Source organism: Miscanthus floridulus, chromosome 4 (assembly GCF_019320115.1).
Source record: "Miscanthus floridulus cultivar M001 chromosome 4, ASM1932011v1, whole genome shotgun sequence".
Taxonomy (NCBI): domain Eukaryota; kingdom Viridiplantae; phylum Streptophyta; class Magnoliopsida; order Poales; family Poaceae; genus Miscanthus; species Miscanthus floridulus.
In genome coordinates, this window is record NC_089583.1 from 23,612,700 (window position 1) to 23,635,650 (window position 22,951).

The window sequence follows — 22,951 nt, forward strand, 5'->3', positions numbered from 1 at the left end:
TTTCTCCCGTGGCAGTGCTCCTACCGGCGGCGAGCTCACTGTGAGTCCCTACGGTGGCGCTAGTGTCCGATTGGGGAGGGGAAAAGCTTCCCCGGGCCATGGCGACTGCGTCGGTGGGGTCAAAGTGGCGGCCAGAGCTTCCCAAGGTGCTGGCCACGGCGAGCGGCGGCTCGAGCTCCACCGGCATGCGGGAATGGCACAGGGCTACGACATAGGCCGGTTCTGTGGTGCGCATGGGCGACACAACGCACCAGTGGGCATGTTGGGTTGGTTGAGGGGTCCTCTAGGGCCTTTGATGGCTTTGGCCACGGTGACACCCTTCCGAGCACGACGGCGGCGTCGGTGAGGTGGCTACGGTCATGGTGAAACGTCTCGGCGGGGCGTGTATGCTTCTACGGATGCGTGGGGACGCAGCGGGGACGTCCAAGCTCAAGGCGAGGCGTGGGCGAGGTAGAAGACACTACTTTGCTAGTGAGTGGCTGGCGTGCGGGGTCCAGTGGGCAGCGGCTGCGGGCGAAACAAAAAAGGGGATGTGCGGGTGAGCAGCGTGCGGCTAACGCGCGGGGCCAATGTGGCAGCAACTGCTGGCGGGGCTAACGGGCGCGCGGGCATGGGCGGCCTACTGGGCCAGCTTGCTGGGCCACGTGCGCGCGCACTGAGGCTGGCTGGCCGGCGCGGGCCGAGCAGGCCGAGCCTGCGAGGCCTTCTTCTTCCCTTTTTCTTTTTCTTTTTCTGTTTTACATTTCTTTTCCATTGTTTGAATTTCAAATTTGGTTTAGAATTTGAATTCAAAACTGAGGTAACTTATTCATTGGAGTTTAGGGAATTTTGTTTAATAATAACTTTATGGTTTATTACTTTAATGGAATTGTTAAGCATAACATAAAGCCAATGAAAACCCAAATCACAATTTAAGTTAACATTGTATGCAACATTTATTTGTTAGAAATTAAATAATCATAATCAACATATGACATGCCATGCTTATGTGTTGACTTGGGTTGGGTTACTTCTAATGCAACTCTTAGGTTGGGTTTCTATACATGACACTCATCATCATATGGGAGTTCTGAAAAAAAAATTGTAGTTGTGATTTTTGATGTATGGATTTTTGGGTTGTTACATTAGATGTGCTCATCATGCTCTTCTTAGGATGTGTATTTCCAACTTGCTTTCTGGCTTGACATGCACTACATAACTTATCCTTCTCAAATGTGACATCTTTCAAGCTTCTAACTAGATCATGCTTCACCAATTTGTTTAATTGTTTCATTCCAACATGGCCAAGTCTTCTATGTCATAACCAACCCATGCTAGACTTAGTGAGCAAATATGTTGACAATTGAGCTTTTCTAGCATTGAAATCAACCAAGTATAGATTCTCATATCTAAATCCTTTGATATCAAGTTAGAGTTATCTACACTTATGATCTCTACATCATCCACACCAAATATGCACTTGAAACCAAGATCATAAAGTTAAGCTACCAACAATAGGTCGAAGTTCAAGCTCTCTACTAGTAGCACATTGGAAATGCTCAAGTCATTGAATATTATAATCTTACTAAGCCCTTTGGCCTTGCCTTTGCCATTGTCACCAAATGTGATACTATCAGTCCCATTGCTATCATTTACATTGATTGAATTCAACATTCTTGAATCACTGGCTATTTATTGTGTGCACCCACTATCAAGCACCCAATGCCTTTATCCAGCTTTATAATTGACCTACAAAAGAAGATCAATTCTTTTTAGGTATCCAAACTTACTTAGGTCGTTGAAGGTTAGTTACTAAGCTCTTTGGCACCCAAATGGCTTTCTTCTTTGAGCCCACAATTGGTGCACCAATGAACATAGCCTTCACACCATTGGCACCCTTGGTAAGTAAATAACAAGAATCAAACTTAATAGAGGATACATTAGCATTCTTGTTCTTGTTTTTTAATCTTGCTCTATATGCCCAACTTGCTTGCATCTATTGCAAAACTAACAATTGCCCTTCACAAAACTAGTCTTGTAAGTGAAAAATGCCGCCTTGCCTTTCTTGGAGATATAGCCTAATCTCTCTTTGTTGAGAGAAAACCTTTGGCTATCCAAGCACTTTAGCAAGTGGGTATCTCCACCATAGGCGTTGCCTAAGGCACAAGTGAGCTCATTCACCTCCTTCTTGAGGGTCTCATTTTCCACCATTAGTGAGGCATCACAAGTGAAACCATCACTCAAAGGTGAAGTAGAAGTGGTAGTGCTACAAGAAGGGTTAGTGGGAGCAACAATAATGGGTTTATAAAAAGATTCATCAAGAATATCACATGTTAGTCCCACATCACAAGACACAATCACTTGCTCCTTCCTGACTTCCTCCTTCTTGACTTGCTCGAGGAGAGAGGAGTGAGCCTTTTTAAGCTTAGAGTGAGCTTTGCCAAGCTTCTCATGGTCTTCCCTTAGACTCTCATGAGAAGCATTGAGCTCATCAAAGGATTGCTCAAGAGATTTGATCTTCTTGCATAATTCTTTGTACTCCTTTCTCTTCATCTCAAAGCAAGTATGTACTTGCTCACACATGTCCAAGAGCTCCTCTTTGGTGTACTCCTCTTCCTCATCATCACTCCTACAATCATCACTTTCACAATCATCATCACTCACATCATATTTTACCTTGGTGGGCTTTGCATGAGGTAAGTCAATGGAGTGTCAAAGATGAAAGGCTTGTTGTTGATGGTGATGCTTGCTAGTGCCTTCTTGATGGATTTCTTGTCATCATCACTAGAGCCATCATCATCATTGGAGGTGCCATCACTATCCCAAGTGACTACATAGCCACTTCCCTTCTTCTTCTTCTTTGTGAAGGTCATTTTCTTCTCCTTCCTATCCTTCTTTTCCTTCTTATGCTTCTTCTTCTCATCCTCATCATTGTCACTATTGTAGGGATAATCCGCTACAACGTGATCTGAGCTCTTGCACTTGTAGCATCTCCTCACATACTCCTTCTGATCTCTTTTCTTTCTTGCACCATAGCCCTTCTTTATGAATTTACCCATCTTGTGCACAAGGAGAGCCATAACTTCATCATCAATGTCACTAGCATCTTCATCATCACTTGATTCTTTCTTAGACTTGCCCTTATTCTTGGATGATGAACTAGCCTTGAATGCTACACTCTTATTCTTCTTGTCTTCATCTTCCTTCTTCTCGTCCTTATCAGCCCCCTCCCTTTCCACACGGTATGTCTCTTGTGTCATGACATCACCTAGTACTTGGTTAGGGGTAAGCTCCTCCAATCCTCCTCTTATGATGAGCAATCTCAACATCTCAAATCTTGGAGGTAAGCACATCAAGAACCAATGAGACACATCATCATCTTTGATCTTCTCTTCCAAGGCCTTTAAGTCATTGATAATCACTTATAATCTATGGAACATCTTTGGAATGCTCTCATCATCCTTCATCTTGAAGCTTGTCAACTTGTCCTTGAGAATGTATAGCTTAGCACTCTTGACCGCCGGTGTGCCCTCATATGTTTCTTCCAATCTCTTCCAAACTTCACTTGCTCTCTCAAGATCCTTGATTTGCTCAAACACCTTTGAATCAATGGCATTGTAGATGGTGTTAAGAGCCACTGTATTGCATTACTTATTGGCCTTGTCTTGGTTGGTGAGATTGTTGAGATCAAGAATAACATAATCACTCTCGGTCACATTCCATACTTGGTCATTGATTGAACCAAGATGCATCTTCATCTTTCTCTTCCAATAATCATAGCATGTGCCATCAAAGAACGGTGGTTTGCCTCCCAAATGGTTGAACACAACTTGAGCCATCTTTTGACACTATGGTTGTTAAGCCTTCAATCAAACGGTGACCACATCTCTGATACCACTTGAAAAGTTCTAATATGATTAGAGGGGGTGAATAGCCTATTTAAAACTCTACAAAACCACTAGAACAATTGATTAGTATAACAAACGGCGTAAAGTAATTTTCTCTAGCTCTATAAGGGTTACAAGCCACCTATGGCAACAATTCTAGTTGCTATGATCACTAGGTACACTCAAAGCTAAGTCACTACTCACTAAGAGCTCTCAACAGGGCTACACTAAAGAGCTCCACTAAATGAAACTAAGCTACCAAGCAAGCTCTCAATTCTAGCTACACTAAAGAGCTTGCTACAACTAGTTTGCAAGAAAGTAATGGAGTGAGTAGGGTGATTATACCGCCGTGTAGAGGAATGAACCAATCACAATATGATGACAACTAATCACCAGGAGAAATCCAATCACAAGAATGACACATGATTTTTCTCTTGAGGTTCACGTGCTTGCCGACACGCTAGTCCCCATTGTGTCGACCAACACTTGGTGGTTCGGCGACTAAGAGGTGTTGCACATACCTTGTCCAACAAATGGACACTGCAAGAACCTACCCACAAGTGAGGTAACTCAATGACATAGACAATTTACTAGAGCTACCTTGCGGCTCTTTGTCGGGGAAGGTGCAAGACCCCTCACAATCACTAGAGCCATGAAAACTCTAGTTTAGTTTTGGTGAATTGATGAAACCCTAAGTGCTAACCTAGTTTATCAAAGTGATTATGAGATAGGTAGCACTACTCCAAGTAGTGAAGCAAATGAAGATCATGACATGATAATGGTGATGCCAGGGTGATGATCAAGTGCTTGGACTTGGAAAAGAAGAGAAAGAAAATCAAAAAGCTCAAGGCAAAGGTGAAATTGAAAAGAGCTTTTTGGTTTAGTGATCAATACACTTAGAGAGTGTGATCATATTTAGGATTGATAGCCGTACTATTAAGAGGGGGTGAAACTTGTATCAAAATGTGGTTATCAAAGTGCCACTAGATGCTCAAACTCATTGCATATGCATTTAGAATCTAGTGGAGTGCTAACACCCTTGAAAATATTTGTGAAAACATGCTAACACACATGCACAAAGGTGATATACATTGTGTTTAGCACTTGGGAGCAAGGGTTCAAAACTTCACCGGTGGAGTGTCTGCCCGTAGAGTGTGGATAGTCCGATGGTGCCACTGATGCCCTGTACAGAAAAGACAGGATTTCACAGAGTGCACCAAACGCTAGTCACACAGTGACTAGACTCTGACCCTTCATCTGGTCAGTAGCAACTATGAGCACGCGGTCTCGGTCTCATGATCGGACGTTGGTGCGAAGAGTGATCGGACACTCAGGGCCTACATCTGGTCAGTACTGACGTACGCTGGCATGGTAGCATGAGGAACAGCAGTGACGCGTGACAGTTGGAGAATGACCGAACTCAGGTGCTGCGTCCGGTTGTACAGGAGCGGACGCGTTCGGTTGCAAAATAGTGGTTCGAGGAGCTCTCTGGAAACGACCGAACTCTGGCTTGTCTGCGTCCAGTCACTTATAACCGTATGTGTTCGGTCACGACTAGAACCTTACTAAAAGTGATCGGACGCTAGGGTCCTGTGTCTGGTCCTACACTATAGTGTCTGATCACAACTTAAGTGCACTGATGACCATTGAGATTGGGCAATCAGCATTTGAAGCAGGGGCCACGTGGTGTGCATCGTGTGACCGGATGCCTAGGTCCTATGTTCGGTCGATATGACCGGTGCATCCGGTCACCCCGACTTTTCAGAGAATAGAGAGCCAACGGCTCTATTCGTGGGGGCTCTTGATTTAAGCCCCATGGCCGGCTCAAGCTCACACTCTTGGTCATTTGCATTGACATAGCAACCTTGTGAGCTTAGCCAAAGCCCTCCCACTCATCTCCATCATTGATTCATCATCTCTTTGTGAGATTGGGAGAGAATCCAAATGCATTGCTTGAGTGATTGCATCTAGAGGCACTTGGTGTTCATGTTTCACTGTGAGATTTGCTTGTTGCTCTTGGTGGTTGCCACCACCTAGATGGTTTGGAGCAGTGGAGGAGGATTGGCATGAGTTGGTGATTATTCGTGGCCATCTCCGATGATTGTGAGGGGATTTGTGCCTTCCCTGGTAGAGCGTCGAAAGGTAACCCTAGTAGATTGCTCATGTCATTGAGTTACCTCACTTGTGGGTAGGTTCTTGTGGTGTCCAATTGTGTGGACGAGGTTCATGCAACACCTATTAGCCACTGAGCCACCAAGTGTTGGTCGACACAACGGGGACATAGCGTGTTGGCAAGCACGTGAACCTCGAGAGAAAATTGGTTTGTCTCTTGCCCTTTGATATTCTCCCATGATTGAGTTAATATTCATCTTGTGATTGGTTCACTCCTCTACACGGTGGTATAATCACCTTACTTACTCATTTACATTCCTGCAAACTAGTTGTAACAAGCTCTTTAGTGTAGCTAGAATTGAGAGCTTGCTTTGTAGCTTAAGTTCATCTAGTGGAGCTCTTTGGAGTAGCAAGTGTGAGAGCTCTTAGTGAGTAGTGACTTAGTAAATTGTGTGTCTAGTGATCATAGTAACTAGAATTGTTGGATAGGTGGCTTGCAACCCTTGTAGAGCTAGAGCAAGGTTGCTTTTCGCTATTTGTCATACTAATCAAATTGCTCTAGTTGGTTTTGTAGATTTTTAAATAGGCTATTCACCCCCCTCTAGCCATATTAGAACCTTTCAAGCCGGCCATGAACAATCAGTAACATGTGCTGAAGCTCCTCTGCTGCTCCAAGCCATCTAGGTGGCGACAACCACTAAGAGAAATAAGAAATCCATAGCCACAACGATCCCTAAGTGCCACTAGATGCAATCACTCAAGCAAATACACTTGGAATCACTCCCAAGCTCATTATGATGATGAATCAATGATGGAGATGAGTGGGAGGTGTTTGCTTAGGCTCACAAGGTTTTCAAGTATGTCAAAGTGCTAAGAGAGTGAGCCCCAAGCTGGCCAAATACTATTTATAGAGCCCCTCAAACAAATAGAGCCGTTAGAGTCAAGGAGGGGGCTCTGCATGCTGACCGGACGCGCCAGTCAGGTTGACTAGATGCATCACGCCAGCGTCCGATTACGCATCTACTGCCACATGGCCCCCTATGTTCAAGCGTAGCCACCCAATCTCACGATCAAGTCCCGATCACTCGTGTCTTAAGAAATGACTAGACTCATAGTTAGAAACGACCAAACTCACCACAACATGGTGTCCGATCGAGTACAGAGAGGATCTAGAGCCATTTTTACTGACCGGATGTATCTAATCATCATCGACCTGACACACCCGCCATCCGGTCCTCATAGGCGCTCACACACTGCGCTGGTGTCAGCGTACATCAGCCTTGAACTGACGTGGCCCTATGCATTCGGTTGGCTGAGCTATGAAGAAAATGGTGATGGACCAAACTAGGGCTTTCAGCTATGAAGAAAATGGTGATAGACCAAGTAGTCATAGAAATCAAAATAAAGGGGTGCCAAATGCGACACTTGATCCTCAAATCCTTGCCGTCTTCCTCATAGAGATGCCTGGTACATTGTTGGCTAAGCTGCTGCACATCATGACTATAGTCCACAGACAAGTGCAGTGTGTAGCCACCGATAGGATTGGGGGTGCACTGAGGTTCTCAAATGGTGGGAAGATTGCCTTGGAAGGGCACAAGATGACTTTCACCAGATTGAATGATGCCCCAAGGAGGTGTGCGAGGACACACCTCTAGATCAATAGTGCGGCCTTCTTGATTGAGAGCTTCTTCTATCATATTAGTTGCAAGTATCCTTCCAATGCCAGGGACCCTATCCCAAGCTATGGCACCCACACAAGGAGGAGGGTCAGCTAGAGCTTGAGTGGATGCTTGAGCTCCACGAGCATGAGCACCCCTGCCACGACCATGAGCACTAGCTGCATCATGGGGACAAGCTACCTTGGTACGACCCGATGGCTTGAAGGAGCCGGTGGGGTCATTGTTCTTCTTGGACCACTTATCTTGATGGTGGGGAGGACTGTCATCGCTACCAGAGGCCATGGCTACAAGAAAAGCCAAACAAAACTAAGAACCAAGGCAAAGATAAGTGAACGAACATCTAGAAATGGAGAAACATGAATGGATTGGGAACCAAGGAGTTAGGAGTTTTGGCCAGAGCTAGAAGTTTTGATAGTTAGGACTTCCGATGGTTGCCAGGACTTCCGGTGCACAATGCTGCGAACCCATTCATGGTGATCCAAATTGAGACAATCAATCACACAAGGAAGAAAGAGAAGGAGAAAGGAAGAAGAAAAGAGGCAAAATCCAAGGTACATTGAAGTTAGGGTTAGGGCAACATGGCTAGTACCTTGAGGAGGGAAGGAGAAGGAGAATGAAGATGAAATCCATAGCACATGCAATGGACACAAGCAAAGCCATGGCCACAAACTAATCCACGACCTCCATGAACGGATGCACACCACCACAAGACTGTCAAGCATCAATGACATACTTCAACCGAGGAGAAAGAGGGACGACATCGGGACTATCGAGGAGGAAGAAGGAAGCAACAGAGCAGGAGGGCTGGTTGGAGCTCCCGATGGCTAAGGGTTGGCTAGTGCTCCCGGTAGGGCGCGCGGGGATGGCGGCGGCTCATGGGTAGGAGCGGCGTTGGGAAGACGTGGTCAGGTGGGTGGGGAAAAGTGACTGGGTCAGGCCACGATAGAAAGATTTAACCCTAGGTCAAAGCAGCATGTGGTCAAAACATAGTCAAAGAGGCCCGACTTAGATCTGCGTTAGGAGTTTCGGACTGAGCTGGTACTTCCGGCAGTCAGGAGTTCCATCACAGGGCTAGGACTTCCAGCTGTCAGAACTTCCGGCAGACACCGAGACTTCTAATGCAGGAAACTCAGAAACTTCCAAGCTCAAACTCACCACACCATGTGGGGAAAAAATATGATCGACACTAGTATTTTTAGGTGTGACTAGATTTCAATCAATTATTTCAAGGCAATAGTCACACATGAAAATTATAAAATAGATTTTGAAAGCATCACATAATAATTTCACAAGTCTTTTCTCCTAGCTAGATCAAACAAAGTATGTGCAAGACATCAAGCCACGTTACGAGAATCAATGATATTTCGCTCACTCCTCAAAGCACAAAATCTTGACTCATCTAGGGGCTTTGTGAAGATATCGGCTAGTTGCTTTTCGGTGCTCACATGATGAATTACGATATCTGCTTTGGCTTCATTGTCTCTCAAAAAGTGATGTCAGATGTCTATGTGCTTTGTTCAAGACTGGTTTACGGGGTTGTTTGCCAACTTAATGGCACTCTCGTTGTCACACAAAAGGGGAATCTTGGTTAGCTCACAACCAAAGTCTTTGAGAGTTTGCTTCATCCAAAGTAGTTGATCATAGCATGCGCTGGCCACCTCATACTCGGCTTCGGTGGTGGACAAAGCAACAGAGTTTTACTTCTTAAAGCTCTAAGACACCAAAGACATACCAATAAATTGGCAAGTCCTGATAGTACTCTTTCGATTTACTTTGCAACTAACGTAATCCTAATCGAAATAGCCAAGTAACTCAAAACTGGAGCCCTTAGGATACCACAAGCCAAGATTAGGAGTGTGCACTAAATACCAAAAAATTCTCTTAATGGCCACAAGGTGACATTCTTTTGGATTAGCTTGAAATCTTCCACACATGCACACACTAAGCATAATTTCGGGCCTAGATGCACAAAGGTAAGGCAAAGATCCAATCATGGAGCAATATACCTTTTCATCGATGGCCTTTCCACCTTCATCAAGATCAAGATGTCCATTGGTTGGCATGGGTGGTGTATTGATGGGCTTGGCCTTGTCCATGTCAAACTTTTTCAACATATCGTTGGTGTAATTGGTTCGACTTATGAACGTGCCATCCTTGAGTTGCTTGATTTAAAATCCAAGAAAGAACTTCAAATCTCCCATCATGGACATCTCGAACCTATTCATCATAATCCTACTAAATTCTTTACAAAAGGTCACATTAGTACTACCAAATATTATGTTATCGACATATATTTGGCAAACAAAGATATTATTATTGACTTTGCGAGTAAATAAAGTAGCATCAGCCTTTCCTATCTCAAACCCTTGTTTGAGTAGGAAATCTTTCAAGCAATCATACCAAGCTCTAGGGGCTTGTTTGAGCCCATATAGTGCCTTGTTGAGCTTGTAGACGTGGTTAGGAAACTTGGGGTCTTCAAAGCCTGGTGGTTGCTCTACATACACCAACTTCAGATAGGGGGCCGTTGAGAAATGCACTTTTTACATCCATTTGATATAGCTTGAAATCATGATGTGTGGCATAGGCAACTAGAATGCGAATTGATTCTAGACTTGCCACTGGTGCATAGGTCTCCCCAAAATCCTAAGCCTTCAATTTGAGTGAACCCTTGAGCCACCAACCGTGCCTTGTTCCTTGTCACCGCACCATGCTCATCTTGCTTGTTGTCGAAGACCCACTTAGGTTCCAATCACATTTTGCTTGGGCCTTTCCACCATAGGACCAGACTTCATTCCTAGTGAAGTTGTTCAACTCCTCTTGCATGGCTATCATCCAATCCAGATCATCAAGTGCATCTTCCACCCTATGAGGTTCCAAAGGAGAGACAAACAAGTAATGTTCACAAAAACTTGCTAAACGGGAACTGTGTGGTTACCCCTCAGTCGAATGCTTCCCAATATGTTATCAATGGGATGGTCCCATTGGATGGAATGATGAACTCTTGGATGTGGCACTTGAGTTGATCTTTGGATGGGGCCATCATCTTCATTATCATGGTCTTGATCGATTGGAGGATCAAAACCATGGTTTTGTGGAGGATTGCCTTCACTTCTTTCTTGATTGTTGAGTTGAGGTCGAGCTTGCTCATCACCTATTGATAGCACCATCTTCATGTGAATGACCATGTGCATCATTTGATCTTCCATCATGATTGTTTCTTATCATGGAAGCTTCACCATGATCATTTGATGATACAGGATGAATGGTTGGATCATGATCAACATGCACAATGGTGTCTTCATCTTCATCTTGTACTTCGATGGGCTTCACTTTCACCAATCGCAAGCTTCTTGATAGCTTTATGTGGAGCTTCTTCATTACCTATAATCTCAACATTGACTTGCTCCTTGTGAGAGCCATCGGTTTCATCAAAAGTCATGTCTACCATGATTTCAATCAAACCGGTGGTTTTATTGAAAACACGATATCCATTCTCGTTAGTACCATAACCAAGCATTGAACCTTCATCCACCTTTGGTGCAAACTTTGAGCTTTTGGATTTCTTTTTAAGTAAGAAACACTTGTTGGTACTACTTAGCATTATTGCTAGAATAATACTAAGTAGCTCTTTATTATTTTATGTGGACTAGGAAAAATATATATATATGAAAGGGATATGCAAGTGCACAGATAATATATCATTAGTAGCACTTCACCTAGGAGTATTCCATGTATCATTATTTATATTTTTATCATAGGGAAGGTCTGACAAAGACATGTATTGATAACTTATGCTCTTTATGGAAAAGTAAACCATAACCAACATTCTACTCACAACAGGGGTAAGTCAAGAGATAAATGTATATATGAATAGTGCATAATAACTAATCATTGATCATTCAGAGTACTCCTTTCTATGGCATTAGCATGGTTAAGTAGAATATTAGAGGAACAGTTCCTAAGTCATTCTTAATTACAAGTCAAAGCATACATTCATTAGTGCAATTACACCTAACAGTCATGGCTAAGATCAACTTCGTATCTACACGTAAGGGATATTACTAAGGAAGATTAAGAACAGAGCTTGTCTTCCTTCGTAACTAGATCCTACTTGTATACCTATATTCGGGGAGTGGACTACAAAGGACTCAATGGGAGTGTCACATCCATGATCTACCACATGACCCAAAATATAGGGTGTATCCGTAGGTAAACAATGTATAAGCACCACGCTTACACAATGTCGACCACTCACCCATGGTACCTTAAAGTCAGCGCTATACGAACTTATGCATAAATATAAGGATAATCTAGCTATACTAAGTATATAATCAAAGTAGACCATGAACATGATAACTAGGAACATAAATGATATGAATAATAATGTCATAACAATTATAGCAAACATATAAAAATAATGAGAGATACAAAAGAGAGGGGGTACAAAGATTATACCAAACCACGCTCTTGACACGATCAGGAATCCAAGCGAAACCTGCTTGCCTCCCTCTAGACCTAGCCTAACTAGCTATGTCCTAGAATATGATGGAGCTCTAAGGATGATTAGGGTTTTTGTCTTCTCAAATGACTTCAATGACTTCGGGGGGTGGTAACGGCTGATATATATAGCCTAGAGCATCAATCCTAAGCCATCGGATCGAACTGACTTGAATAAATGGCATAGATGCAATCTAGGAGGCGGTGGAGAACTGACATAGCAATGAAGGACTAATAGGTGGGCCCTAGGGGCTGGCCGGCCCCACCTAGCGGCGCCTCACCCTCCGCTTCGGTGTGGTGTCCGCTCAAGCCTTCGGGAATCTTCTAGGGTTGTTTTTGCTACGGATAAGTGCGATTAAGTCTAACATCTAGGTCCACCTTGATGGTTTTCTGGATAGACCCTGCAGAAAATACAGATTCACCAAAACTGGTGCAATTTGTTAGTTTAAACCCCTAGTTGGTGATTATATTTATGCCCTTATACATGTTATATTAACGGTTTATAATGGTTATTAACTACTATCAATAGTGACTGGTTTCACCACACCTATAGCAAAACCTCTTCTTGTGCCTCTTCTTTCCATCACCATAAGTCTTGTGGTTGCTCTTCTTCATGAAATTTCTAAGATTTCTAATGATAAGTGCAACCTCTTCATCGAACTCTTCTTCTTCACTTGAGAAATCATCCTTCACTTTCTTGTTCTTCTCTTGGCTTGAACTTTTGCCTTCATGAGCTTGAGTTGCCTTTAGAGCTGCATTCTTGTTGTATCCCATTTCACTAGGATTTTGATTATGAGCATTGGTTGCATCTTCATCTAGACACTCATGATGCTTGAGCTTTGAAAGAACCTCTTGAGGTGTCATCTCATCGTAATTGGGTCTTTTCATGATCATGGACGTTAGCATGTTGTTCTTGGCTCTATAAGTTCTCAATATCTTCCTAGCAACCTTGTTGTTATCCCATTCAGTGCTTTCAAGAGCTCTTATGAGGTTTACCAATGCCATGAGCCTATCAAACATTACCTGTGTTGTCTCACCTTGCAAGAACATAAACCTTTCCAATTCACCATGTAGTAGCTTAATGTTGCCTTTCCTCACACTCTTATCTCCTTTGAAAGATACTCTCAAAGTCTCCTAAACTTGCTTAGCACTTTCCATTTCATTCACTTTGTTGAACTCATCCGCACTCAAACTTGAGACAAGCAAAGATACGGCTTGTGCATTTTGGTGAAGGTTGAATGCTTCTTCTAGGGTTTTCTCTATCTTCATCGGTGGGAATGATCACACCAACTTCCACAACTTTCCAAAGTATTGCGGCAATAAGGTGCATCTTCATCTTTGTAAGCCCAATCGGTGTATCTTATTCCCTCAAAGTGAGGTGGCTTGCCATGGTTGACTATGGAGAAATGCATGGGCGGACCTTTGATGAGTTGTCCATAGCCAAAACCAGTATTTGAATAGATTCCCTTTCCTTGAACATTCTCATGTGCTGCTCCAACATCACTTCCATTATCTTTGACTCCATCAATCTTGCCACTAATAGCATCATCAACCTTCTTGCTCAACTCATCCTTCAACTTGCTCATCTCATCATGACTTGCTCAGCCATCAACTCTTTAGCAATTTGCTTGGCCATCTTAGCGGCATCGGCTTGCATCTTTTTGGTGTCCAACATTGTTTCTTCTCATGTGGTGAAGCACTAAAAGAAGACATTGCTCTAATACCAATTGAAAGGATTTAAACAATACCTAGAGGGAGGGTGAATAGGCATATCTAAAAATTTCTACACAAACTCAAAGTAACTTATCAGCAATTGTCCGAAGTCCCAATAGTTTAGGCTAGAACTTCTGGCAGTCGGAAGTTCTGACACAAACAGCCAGGAGTTCTGACTCCTACGTGAACTACTCAATCCAAGCTAAAATGAACTTTGTGAATCTGATAACTTACAACCCCACTTCCTAGTGGTAAGGTGAAGCATTGAGGTTACTCCTTTAACGCCGAAAAGCCTTCACTCCGTAGATCAAATCTAAACCCTAAGAGATGCTTTGGGGGAGAAGAGAAACAAACAATACCAAATATGATAGCACAAATCACAACAACAACATGCACGTGGGACACAAGGTTTATCTTGAGGTTCGGCAACCCCACAAAGGAGCTCCTACGTCCTCATTGTTGAGGTGACCACAAAGGTCGGAGTCTCTTCCACCTTCTTTCCTCTCTCAAGGCAACCACAAAGGTCACTTGAGCTTTCCACTAAGAAATCAAGGGTAATACAAACTTCCCAAGGCTCTTCCACAAGATGGAAGCTCTTGGACGATGCCTAGCCAGCTAGGAGCAAAGCTACAAGAGTAATGATGCAAATCCAACCGACTTGATGAAGAAATCAAGTGCTCAAGCTTGCTAAAGTGATTCTCTCACTCAATCCACTCTCCTTTCACTCAAATCCTTGGGGCAATCAAAGTTATGAGCAAAGGGGAGAGTAGAGAGGAGCAATGAATGCTTGGGAGCTATTTTGGCTAGAGTTTTGGTCGCAATGAATGAGTGAGTAACAGTTCAAAGAGAGGAGAGAGTTATTTATACTCTTAGGTGAAATCCAACCATTCAGATTTGCGTCGGAAGTCCTGACATAGATCGTCGAAACTTCCAGCACCTAATAAAAACATTGTTCAACGCATAGGCAACTAGGCTAGCTCAGCCAGCATCAGGACTTCCGGCTTCTATCGAGATTCCGACGGCTAGCCAAGCCTAGCGACAAGGTCCTAAGGACCTAGGATTTCCGGTGGGAGCCGGGACTTCCAGCAGACGCCGGCACTTCTGATGGCTAAAATCCCAAAAACTATATCTAAGTGTTCGTGAGATGCTTGAGTGTCTCTCTTTTGATTTTATTTTTATACTTCTGCACTCTATCTTCCTCAGACAACCTAAACTAGTATCCCTCTTTATAGTACGACAAACCTAAACCCAAAATAAAAGATAAAAACTTTGAAGTTCGTTTTGAGTTCATTCGCCTTCCATACTTCAAGAATTGAGGGATACCATTTCATCTAAATCAACTCTTTCATTCCTTTATGGGACTAAAGTTACGATAAATCTCATGAAGATCTCATTAGTCCCTAATTTAGATGTCATCAATACACCAAAACCCACATAGGGTCAAATGCACTTTCACTCGGTCGTGCACAGGGCGGCCCGGCCCCTCCGGGCGGCGCATGGGGTGGCCGGGCCCCTCTCCGCGGCGGCGTGGGGCGGGCACGGCCACAGCCTGGCCCCTCCCGGCGGCAGCGCAGGGCGGCCACGACCCCACACGGCCATGCCCCTCCTCCACTCAGTCTGCGGCTCCACCATGGTGTGGATCCGGCAGGTATGAGCGAGCCGGCGGTAAATCTGGTGAGGAGGAATGCTCTTGAGGGCGGCGGTGGATCCTACGGGGAGGAGCGCTTCGACGGGCGGCGGCGTGTCGTCGGTGGGGAGTCATGGCTCCAGATCTAGCATCGGGGAGCGCACAGGTGCGGTGGCACGAGGCCCAGATCCAAGTCTGGTTAGGGCTAGACTGCGGGCTTTTTCTCTTTGTTTTGTTTTTTAAATTTAATTAACCGAGGCGGACGTTTGAACCGTTTTAGAAAAAAATGATTTACCGTGACCTTTTGTTCGAGACAGTTGTGATGCCAGCCTCGGAAATTCATTCTGCCCGCCTCGGTTAAGTTTACAGTAGTAGTGGTACTTCCTCTGTCCCTTTTTTTTATTTCTCATTCTCACTTCTCGAGAAGTCAAACGTACTTGATTTTAACTAATATATAAAATAAAATATTAATACTTATAATATATAATTAGTATTATTAGATAGATGGTTGAATCTATTTCATAATAAATTTATTCACTTCTATATTTTAGCTGTCCAAATTTTAAGATGATTTCGGACAACACTCTTGTACTAAGTAGTACAAGTAAATTGTCACTTGTGTGATTTGTTATTTGTCTTTGTGTCATAACATATCAAATTTTTATCCTTGTCCGACTATAGAAATAATTATAAATTATTAAATTGTTTTTGTGCAAACACATATCAGATTTTGTCTAACGGGTTTTTTTATTCTAGGAACAAAAAATTACAGACTGTGTCTATCAAAATTGCAATGAACTGCAACCGCGGTTTTAGTATAAAATATATGTAATAACCGTCGCCTGAAAGAAGACCAAAATTCAGGCACCTGAAATTTAGCAAATCCCAAATTTATTCAAATATATAAATGTTGTTAATATTTTCTATAAACTTAGTTAAACTTGAGAAAGTTTGACTGACATGATTCCTACCACGACACTTAAATAGGGACACACGGAGTAATTAAGGGTGCATTTGGTTGAAGGGCGAGGTACAATGGAACGGTTCCATTCCTGTTTTAGGGATCGAATGGAAGGACGGAGCGATTCTATTTTTGGTTTGGTGCGAGGGATGGGTGAATCAGATAACAGATCAGTTAACACCGTCAACTATGGGGCCCACCGGTCATAGAAACATGGCTTCTTCCCATTCCTCTCCTCCGTTCCTCTCCCAGAGCCATGGACCTAATCGCGTCCACGCTGCCGGCACGTGCCTGCGCCCCTGCCCGCTGTGCCGCCTTGATCCACTCCATCGTCATGCCCCCTAGCCCGCTCCACCGCCGCGAACCTTGATCCGCTCCAGCGTCGTGCCCCCTGGCCCGCTCTGCCGCTACGCCCCCTAATTCGCTCCGTCATCGTGCCCCCTGGCCCACTCCGCCATCGCTACCACCAAGCCATCCTTGCCGCCGCCTTTACCCAGCCATCTACGCACCCACCGGCCCTAGCCCTTGCTCGCCCAGGCAGCGCTCACGGAGCAAGACGGCGTTAGCGCTGTTCGCTGGGATGAGCGCGTTCGGTCGATTTCTGAGAGCAAGATCATCCCAGAATCTCAAGGAATATTCCTGTTTGGGAGCCATCCCATCATTCTGCTCCTCAACCAAATAGCACCCAGGACGGAGCCGCTCCATCCCATTCTAGCCAATCCCACCAACCAAACACACCCTAAGTTCTCGTTCCCAAATCCCAACGTATGTACTAGCATGTTCCAACTTATGTGACGCATATATATATGTAGCGTGTTTCAACGTTAGAGCATGCATTTAACGTGTTCAGATAGTACATGAACATGTAGATAATATGTTAGCACGCCCGTGGGAGGCTACGTTTACACTACGTCAAAAAACATTTCTAGGGGCGGTTGTAGACCATTTGTAGGGGCGGTTTGCCCAGCCGCCCCTACGCAAGGGTCTCTACAAATCATGCATTTGTAGGGACGGTTCTCAGGCCGCCCCTACAAATCGATTTGTAGGGGCAGCTAGTGTTTCCAGCCGCCCCTATAAATATATTTGTAGGGGCGGCTCTTATTACCAGCCGCCCCTACAAACAGGTATTTGTAGGGGCGGTTCAATCTAGAACCACCCCTACAGTACATTTTTCCACAAAAAAAAAATCAAATTTTCAATTCAAAATCACTTTGCTGAACGTCCCACAACAACATTCCGAACAGGGTTCGTGTTGCCGAACGCCCCGCGACCAACGTTCCAAACCGCGTTCGCGTTGCCGAACGCCCCGTGACCAACGTTCGCGTTGCTGAACACCCCACGACCGCGACTACAAGCATAAGAGTATTCTATAAACTATAATTACAAGTCCAATTCACATGAATATATACAATCCATCATTAAATATACAAATTCCATATACATTGTTATCAACGTCCTAGAGCTAGCCTTTCAGTCTCACGAAGGTGTTTGTACTGAGGATTTGTACCTAAGTCAGACTCTTGGTCATGGTAGGCACCTCTGACGTGTACAATCTGGTCCAATGTGAAGTTGCAAAGGTCGCCGACGAGCTCTAAGAGTTGGTCATCCTTGTATGGGTCTCTTTTCATTCCTTTCTCTTCTCTCCACTACAAGAAAACAAGTTTTAGTTTAGTATTTGTTGACACCGTTTTTTGCACGTGTCAAAATGATCGGAGTGGACTAATCGGCAGGAAGAAAGTTACTGTATACGCTGACAGCTGATGAAAGTCAGCTTGTAAAGATGGTTGCCGATGACTGGTGGTGGTCGATGGAAAGGTTGATTTAGACTCGGGCGTTGCCGATGAGGTTGGAGGTGTTATTGTCGATGCCGATGAAGGAAGGCTTGAAGACTACTGCCGATGAAACAGGAAGTATGCCGATGGAAAGGAGGTCAGTGAGATTTCCATTGTAATTGAGGCGGACAGGGAAATAGATAGGAGTTGGTTTCCTTTTCTGTATTTATTAGAATATGATTCATGTAAGAGTCACGTATTTCCTTAGGTATGGATTTGGTGTCCTAGTTATGTTTGGTTATGTCTCTTTAGATCAGGGTATAAATATAGATTGAAGGGCAATGTAAAAGATATATCAATCAATATCAAAACCAACTTTTACTCTTATTTGCATCTACTTACTTTTCGGCGACTTCGTCAATTTGCACATTTTTCTTTTTACGAGTTCTCATTGATTCGGCGAGTTGCATCGCAGTGCAACCTTCGGCGATTCTCGAGTTCCACGTGAGTACCTCTTGGCCGTGACTTCTGGGCATATCGCTGTTGTCAGGACCAAAGTGCTTGTATCTTCATCCTTGTCGATTAACAGGTCAAATCGACTGGCACACTTTGGATATCGATTCGGGTATTAGCCCTTTGTGTTTGCAGATCCACGTTTGCATCAACACATCTTTTGGCACGCCCGGTGGGACCAATCAATCCGATCAATATGTTCAATTCCGAGATCAATTCAGAGAATATTATCGCGGTATCAGAAGAAGATCTTAAGGAAGAGCAGAGGCAGGCTATGGAAAAAGCTATAGAAGAATACAGGCAGCTTTGTCTGAAATCGTTTAGCCTGAACAAGAGTGGACAAGTCATCCAGAAGCAAGATTTGCCGTTGCCTCGGCAGGTTACCTTTGACTCCAATCCTGGTAAACTTCAAGAGATGGTTAATTCTGTAGTAAATCATGCTTTGATTAATCATTCCAATGTGTTGTCCAATACTATTCATAATGCTGTGGTTCAAACTCTCAAAGAAGGACAAACGGCACCGCATTATGTTGGGCCTGCCTATCATCAACCAGAGCCGGTATCTGTTAATACTCCATCGGCTCCCTCGGCCGTTGTGGGTACAGAAGTTACTTCTCCTCTAGTATCAGCAGGCTTACCTAATATTCAATCTACACCGATACGATCAGATCTAGTACTACTAGGAGGACGAGTTCAGCTTAATACAGATCTAGCGGCATCAGCTATGTCAGGCCCTGTGTCTCAGAATAGCCAGATTCCTGCTAATTGGTTGGGATATGGTATGCCTCCGGAGTCATCTGCTTTCAATCCTAGGTTACCTCAAGTATTTGACGCAGTAGGAAAAGCTCCTATACCATCGGCTGTTTCGCCGATGGCCCAAGTGCCTCACTATGCCACAGCAACTACTATGCAACCAACTCCAGGAGGTTTCCAGATGCCTTTGGTTCAAACACCCAGTTCAAATCCATCGGCAAGCTTACTGCCGATGCAGCAGAAAGCCCCTGTTATGAGTCAAACTGGGGTTCAGTTCATGCCTCAAGCTGGTTATAATTATCCAATAATGTCAGCAAATTACCAGCCATCGGTAAGTTTTATACCGATGAGTTCTAGTAATGGTTGGTCAGGACAGTTACCTGTTCAACATACAGTTCAGCAAAATCAACAGGTTGCAGGGATTCAACAAGGTCATATGCAAGCTGGTGTCCAGAATCAAGCATCGACAGCATAGCCGATGAATCCTTTCCAACAGGTTAATGGACCACAAGTAATGGCAAATATGCCGATTGCTGGAGATCGTGGGCCACAAAGATATGTGGAGGGATATCAGCAGGCACCTCCTGTAGAAATTCAGCCAGTTCATCATCAGGAGGCTGATGCTTTTTGGGCTGATAGGATAGCAGAAATTATGAAGGATCAGTTTGGGATAAAGCCCAAGGTCAATACTTATTCTTATCGGACTCCATATCCTCCTGCATATGATTTAATTCCTCTCCTAAATCGGTACAAGGTACCAGATTTCACTAAATTCTCCGGGCAAGATGACACATCAACAATGGAATACGTCAATCGCTTCATTATTCAATGTGGAGAGGCAGCTAGCAGAGATGAATTGAGAGTTCGATTATTTTCATCATCTTTGTCTAGATCGGCATTTACGTGGTTCATTTCATTACCATCAAATTCTATTATTACCTGGGCTGATCTAGAAAACAATTTCATAAGTATTTCTTTGCTGGAATCCATGAAAAGAAGCTTACCGATTTTGTAAAATTGAGACAGCGCAATGATGAATCGGTAGAAAGCTTTGTGCAAAGGCTATGAGATGTAAAAAATAAGTGCTACAGTCTAGTGCTGGATGATCGGCAGCTTGCCGATCTGGCTTTCCAAGGGTTATTGCCACATCTTAAAGACAGATATGCTTCTCAGGAGTTTGAAAGCCTCAGTCATCTTGTGCAAAGGATCTCTGATCAAGATACTAGGGTTTTTGAACCTAAAAAGAATTGGAGTAAAAAAGTATCATTTGTTGAAGAAGCAGGAGATTCTGATTCTGATGAAGAACCAGTTATCGGCTTAGCTGAGTGGGTTAAGAATAAAAAGCCGATATCTTGTCCCTTTGGTCAAAAAGAGCCAGAAAAGTTTACCTTTGATATCTCCAAGGCCGACAAGATATTTGATCTTCTGCTTCAAGAGGGCCAAATTAAGCTGTCACCTAATCATGTTATTCCATCGGCAGAAGAGTTGAAGAAGATCTTGTACTACAAATGGCACAATGCAACTTCACACAGTACAAATGAGTGCAAGGTGTTCAGGCAACAGTTACAATCGGCTATTGAATCTGGGAGAATTAAGTTTGGTACTTCCAAGGCCCAGAAGCCGATGAAAATTGATCAACACCCTTTTCCAGCAAATATGTTGGAGGCCAAAGGGAAGACTAAGGTATTGACGTCAAAGGCTGCTGAGAAAAACGCGTCAGTGGATCCCCAACATCGGATAACTACCGATGATGCAAAAAGTAAGGGTTTGCTGGGAGAAAGCAGTAGTTCCAAAAATCCTCCTCGACCTGGCATTGTGATTACTCATCGAAGGCAGCAGGAGAGTTGGCGTCAGCGAAATGACCGATATCGACAATAGCAAGAAGAGAGACGTCGGGAAGAATGACATCGGCATAAAGATCATTGGAGGTGCCTGTTTTTCATCCATTGCTGGGAAGAAGGTATTAAATTGCCAACTGTTGAAAATTGCCCTGAGTGCAATGGTTATTATGGGGTCAATCGGTCAGAAAGGAGGTTTCAACCTGGTAATCAGGGTTTATCTATCAATGAGCCGATCAGAGGCAGAGCATCAGTGCATGATCGGCTGGGGGGCAGACTAAGTGTACATGAGAGGCTTGGTAAACGCACTGGATATTTTCCAAGGAATCAAGAGGAGCTTGAGGAGATGGCAAATGCAAGAGTTTCCGATGAGGAAATATTCTACAGGGACCCTAATATACGCCGTGTAGAATCAACTAGGACCTGTTATTAGCCGGTTTGGAAAACCAAGTTTCCTCGATGGTGCCCGGAGGGTCTGACAAAGACACAGAGAAGGAGGATGCAACGTGAGCATCAGGAGGATTTATACCAAGAGGAAAATTCCTCTAATGAGAGGTCTGGTCATCAGCAGTGGCAGGTAAAACACAAAAATAAGGGTCCATCGACAGATGTTAATATGGTATTCATGTTGCCGATGGAGTTTTTGGCACTATGTGATAATGAGGAAGAAGTTATTCTCTCTGATCAAATAGCTCAGTTGACACTAGATCCAATGATGGCTGTTTTTGAGAAACCTACCAATGACGAGAGACAACATCTTAAAGCTTTGTTTGTGAAAGGCAGAGTTGATGGGCAGCCTGTATCTAAGATACTCATTGACGGAGGGGCTGTGATTAATATTATGCCTTATGTGATGTATCAGAAACTTGGCAAGGGAGATCAAGACTTGACCAAAACCGATATGATGCTGAAGGATTTTGAAGGCAATGTGTCACCGGCTAAAGGGGCAGTATGTGTTGAATTGACCATTGGCAGCAAAACCTTACCGACAACATTCTTTGTTATTAATGGCAAGGGTGCATATAATCTGCTTCTTGGGAGGGATTGGATTCATGCTAATTGTTGTGTTCCTTCTACAATGCATCAATGCCTCGTACAGTGGATTGGGGATAAGATTGAGGTTGTTCCTGGTGATTCTTCTTATATCATCGCATCGGCAGAATCAGATACTTATGAGCGAACCAGATGCATATCAGGAGAAGTTTGGGAAAGAGAGTTCCATAGAGTTGCTGACTATGAAATTCCCCCGATCCAAGCAGTCGGTTCTGAAGAAGAATTTTAATGGATAGGTTTGCCGATGATGGAAAATTAGGTCAAGGGTTCACATCGGCAGATGATTTAGTAGAAGTAGATATTGGTGATGGCGATAGGCCAAGACCTACTTTTATTAGTGCTAAGTTAGATTCCAAGTGTAAGCAGCAAATGACTGATTTGTTAAAAGAGTATAAAGATTGTTTTGCTTGGGATTATACTGAGATGCCTGGATTAGACCGATCGATAGTTGAACATCGGTTACCTATCAAATCTAGATTTCGGCCACATCAGCAGCCAGCGCGCCGATGCAATCCTAATATACTTCCTGACATTAAGGCCGAAATAACTAAATTAATTGAGGCAAAG

The 22,951-nt window shown here is 43.8% G+C and overlaps 1 protein-coding gene across 1 annotated transcript; it reads right to left on the reverse strand.

Moving 5' to 3' along the window:
* Positions 1-1,707: 1,707 nt before the first annotated feature.
* Positions 1,708-9,753, reverse strand: LOC136548241 (uncharacterized). The gene is made up of 5 exons (XM_066539841.1): positions 9,664-9,753; positions 3,418-3,578; positions 2,983-3,315; positions 2,551-2,608; positions 1,708-1,728 (listed from the first exon to the last, which is right to left on the reverse strand). Exons 1-5 carry the CDS (start codon positions 9,751-9,753, stop codon positions 1,708-1,710), a joined length of 663 nt encoding a protein of 220 aa, XP_066395938.1.
* Positions 9,754-22,951: the final 13,198 nt, after the last annotated feature.

Coding starts and splice junctions, on each gene's coding strand:
- LOC136548241 (XM_066539841.1), bottom strand. CDS start 9,753: ATGGACAAGGCCAAGCCCATCAATACACCACCCATGCCAACCAATGGA. Junction 3,316..3,417: donor GATGAGAGCATTCCAAAGAT/GTTCCATAGATT, acceptor CTTACCTCCAAG/ATTTGAGATGTTGAGATTGC. Junction 2,609..2,982: donor AAGAAAAGAGATCAGAAGGA/GTATGTGAGGAG, acceptor TGATGATTGTAG/GAGTGATGATGAGGAAGAGG.